At 38.2% G+C, this 4,279-nt stretch overlaps 1 protein-coding gene across 1 annotated transcript; it reads left to right on the top strand.

The window, feature by feature from the left end:
• Window positions 1-690: 690 nt before the first annotated feature.
• Window positions 691-3,393, top strand: LOC117553074. Its single transcript, XM_034226853.1, has 3 exons — window positions 691-729; window positions 1,639-1,752; window positions 2,174-3,393. Exons 2-3 carry the CDS (start codon window positions 1,648-1,650, stop codon window positions 3,233-3,235), a joined length of 1,167 nt encoding a protein of 388 aa, XP_034082744.1. The 5' UTR covers window positions 691-729; window positions 1,639-1,647; the 3' UTR covers window positions 3,236-3,393.
• Window positions 3,394-4,279: the final 886 nt, after the last annotated feature.

Raw genomic sequence — 4,279 nt, 5'->3', positions numbered from 1 at the left:
GCAGAAACCCTCCTTCACATATTCAGTTGCCAGTTACTTTGGCATTAGGGCAGGGATATCTAGATACTTCCCAAGGTTTGACATCATGAATTGTGCTACTTTTAAAGCAAGCAGCGATGTTTTCAAATCTGTAATCAAAAAGCTCCTCAAAAACGCTGCTGTTGCTACGTTAGTTCAAACGGTAACAACGGACTATTTTTCTTAGCGGATGCATGTCAATTTAAATCAATACAACTATTTTTTAAATCAATAAAATAATTTTCTAAATCCATAAAAGCATTTCAATTAATATTGGGATTCATAATGTTACTTTGTTGAGAATGTGGCCATGTAATAAGCGGGATAATGTGCAGCAACTTGGTTATTATGGGGAAAAGAACACCTTCATGCCGATCTAGATCCCTCCGCTTCGCGTCGGGCTCCTGATCAGCCTGTCGGTGTTCTTTTCCCCATAATGACCGCGTTGCTGCACATTATCCCTTACTTACTGCTGACAACAAAAGTTGTTTTTTGTTGCATTTCCAGATACAACCAAGATCCAAAAAACAAAGATCAACCTCTGACACTGTGACAGCAGAAGGTCCAAGACAATCACATCGCTCCCATTCAACCCCAACAGACGAGGCAGATACACTTTTATGGGATCCGGAAGATGATCTTTGGGGAGCAGGTGGTGATGAGATAGTTGTGATAAAATGTAATGACGTCACACATGAGGATGTCACTCAGGTAATGTGATTAGGAACGTTTTTGGGTAAGGGGGTAGAAATGCAAATATATGTATTAAAACCAAACCAGTAAACACAGAAAAGATTGAGAAATGTATTGCTACTTCAATTCAATCAATTACATACTGTAGTTTTTGTTAGATTTCAATAGTCAGTAAATTCGATTCAATTAATAAAAAAACTCAAATGTGCATTCCTACTTTGAAAAAAATGTACCATGTCCTTTTATTTTTATGTCATGTATTCTGTTCCCCGATTCTTCTTTGGACACACGAATGAAATAACCTACAGTGCTGTGAAACGCTTACTGTACTTAATGAAATATTAGCTCACCCCATGTATATTTAGAGCTTCATTTTGCCATAGCAAATTGGTTAACATTTAATAGTTTATGTTGCTTTAGAACCTTTCACATTTCAACAAACCAAACAAGACCTGATGAAAACCTGTGGAATTCCACAAAGATTTTAATTTTGCACTCATAAGCCATACATGGTGGCATGCACAACTTCACAATTCTCCTTTTTTACGATAATTTCTATATCAAACTACCATTTGTTGTGTATAGTGGTATAGCAAAGTCATGCACAACTTGTATTAAAATAAATGGTGTTATTTAGCAAGCTGCAGTAGAAGTGGAAAGCAACAGAGTCCTTTTGACTTGTGATTGTGCAGTAGTTTTTATAAACACTGATTTGTGACTTTATTATACTCTGTCTCTGAAATTGAAGGTTTGTCTTTTTCCATTTCTTTTTTCCAAGTGTAATTTTTACAGAGTATTTCTGGTTTTAAATAGAAGATGATGTTGAAGACTATTACGGAAATACTTTTGTAAATTACGGTCTGCAATAACGTCTAAGACTTCAAAGTGTCTGCTGTCAATTAATAACATACTTAATTCATCCTTCAGAGTGCGGAGATGAATGGAGTACCAATGCAGGATTTACAACTCCCCTTGTCCTCTGATTTTGGCCTGCCTTCGGCACATGTGTCCATACATGAGGATACAGTGCAAACATCACAGGTAAGATGCATCACTGCAAGAAACCCTGAACACATCCTTTAAACTACCGCTCTTGTAACATTTCACATAACTGTGGCCTGTAAAACATTTGTATACTGTCCTGAGAGCTCTGGAGGAGCTCGGTCAGGTATAAAATAAGTAACTTTGATGATGTCATACTGAAGTTGTCAGTGTTACCTCGGCTTTGAATTGAAGACAACAAATCGAAAGTCTGTGTTACAAACTGGAGGTGTGGTGGAGTTGGAAAAAAGGTCTTGTAAAAAATAGCTTTTGAGTTGCATTATGGGAAAAACATAGAATCCAATATTATATGGACCTTGATTCATACTCAACATTTAAACAATTAGGACATTTTGGCCTCTGCTTCATTCATTGACCAATCTTGTTGTGTGTGTTTGTATGTTTCGTTCTTCTACTACAGGATTTGCTTTTAAATTCGAGCAGCCAACTATCCCCATCAACCTCAGCTCACGGCTCAGGAAATCCAGAGAGCACGCAACGTGCATCAATTCACAGGACAAAGGTTGTTGAAGATCTTTTGGCTGTATTTATGGACAGTAGCATAATACATTTGACTCTAAAGATGGACTTTGTAAATGAAAAAGCTATTGATGATAATGGAGTATCAAGGGAGGTTTACACTGCATTCTGGGAGCAATTTCTTGAAACGTGTGAAGGGGAAGCAGAGCGAGTTCCAAGGCTGAGGCCAGATTTCTGTGAGGCTGAATGGCAAGCAGTTGGACGGATCTGGGTGAAAGGATTACTGGACCATGGTGTCATGCCAGTGAGGCTATCAAAGGCTTTCATTGTAGCCTGCATTCATGGAGTCCACTCCGTTGATGTAGACATCCTGATGACATCGTTTCTCAACTACCTCTCTCCTGTTGAGAGATCAGCTGTGGAGAAGGCTCTCCAGGGCACAATGGAGGAGAGTGATGAAGAGGACTTGCTCGACCTTTTCACAAGGATGGGTTCCCATTTCCTACCTGCAAAGAACAACATGGAGCCTGCCATAGAAACAATGGCTCATAAAGCCATTCTCCAAGAGCCAAAGTATATCGTTGATTGCTTCTTGACACCCATGTCACTTGTACAGTTGCAACTGCCAGACAAGGACAGTGTGTTGTCTCTGTATGAGAAGAAGAAAGCCACAGGCAGAAGAGTGTCCCAACTGTTTGAAACAACCAACGTGGTGTTGTCTCAGAGAGAACAGACAACTTTCAACCATCTCCAACGATATGTGAAAAATGCTGACCAAGCCAAAGCTGAACAAATCCTGCGTTTCTGCACTGGTTCTTCTGTCATATGTGTTGACAGAATTGGGGTGTGCTTTAATGCTGAAACTGGGCTCAGCAGAAGGCCTGTTGCTCATACCTGTGGAGCTACCCTTGAAATACCGTGTACCTACAGCTCTTTCCCTGAATTTCGCACGGAATTTGACAATATCCTGTCCAGCAACTACTTTGAAATGGATATTCTTTGAACTTGAGAGCAGTCGTTATCAGGCCTAATAGTAACAGTTTGGAATATTATTTTGATTTGATATTTTTGTTGTTTGTTTTGTCATTGAAACAACTGATGCACTGAACCGTGTAATGAGCAGTCTGCAATTCTATTTTCTGCTTTAACAAGGATATTACCTTTTTTTTTAATACGCTTTGAGAATGACTGCAGTTTTTATTTTCGTCAGTTTGATCCTAACCCAGTTTAGAGGCTGAGATTAATATTGTGTGTTTTTTTTTGCAACTAAGAAAGCTAAACGGTGTTGTCCGTCACTGGTCGAATTGTTGATGTTATGGTGTTAAAGAGTCAGTCCTTTTTGATAACTCTCAGAAAAACAATGTTTGAAATTGAATGTGGAAAATAGTTCTGTTAGATCCTGTTCGCAAAAAGCCGATGTTGAAAATGTGAAATGTGGCCTGAAAAGACTAGCCTCTAATTACAAGCCCTAATATGCACAATTGGCCGTGATATATACATGATATTACCAACATATCACTTTCATTTACTGCCAACTTAACATGGTACCGAATTATAACTCAATGCTATTTTTTTAAGAAACAGAAATCGTGTGCATATGAAGTGACTTATACATAATGTGCAATGTTTTATTTCTCAATTGGTCTTAATACATTGACAAACCAAACTGATTAGGCACATTTTAAATGTAATCAGGGTTGCAGGCCAGGATTTCACACTAGATAACAATACAACATTATTATTAATATTTCCACACTGTTAAAAGATCAGCTTGTGCTGTTATTTTCTACCCCTTTCTGACATTAAAGTGCTTGGCTACACAGGCATCACTGTATTTTCTGTAAATTACATGTAACTTGATGTTCGTACTACTTGGTTCTAGCATTAGTAAAGTCCTATACATTTTCACACAGACTATTTTTGTTTCACAGTTCGAAAACACATCAGAATCAGAATACCTTTATTAGTTCAACAGAGGGGACATTTACATTGTTACAGCAGAAAAGAGCCAAAGACAGCTTAATGTTACCTAAGAAGCATGCATACA

This window comes from Gymnodraco acuticeps, unplaced genomic scaffold (assembly GCF_902827175.1).
Source record: "Gymnodraco acuticeps unplaced genomic scaffold, fGymAcu1.1, whole genome shotgun sequence".
Lineage (NCBI taxonomy): Eukaryota > Metazoa > Chordata > Actinopteri > Perciformes > Bathydraconidae > Gymnodraco > Gymnodraco acuticeps.
The sequence above is the reverse complement of the archived record's forward strand: the minus strand, read 5'-3'. Positions and strand labels throughout refer to the sequence as shown.

Excerpts from the sequence above, each read along its gene's own strand:
- LOC117553074 (XM_034226853.1), top strand. The coding sequence starts at position 1,648 with ATGAATGGAGTACCAATGCAGGATTTACAACTCCCCTTGTCCTCTGAT. Across the intron at positions 1,753-2,173 it reads ATACAGTGCAAACATCACAG|GATTTGCTTTTAAATTCGAG; the intron begins GTAAGATGCATC and ends CTTCTACTACAG.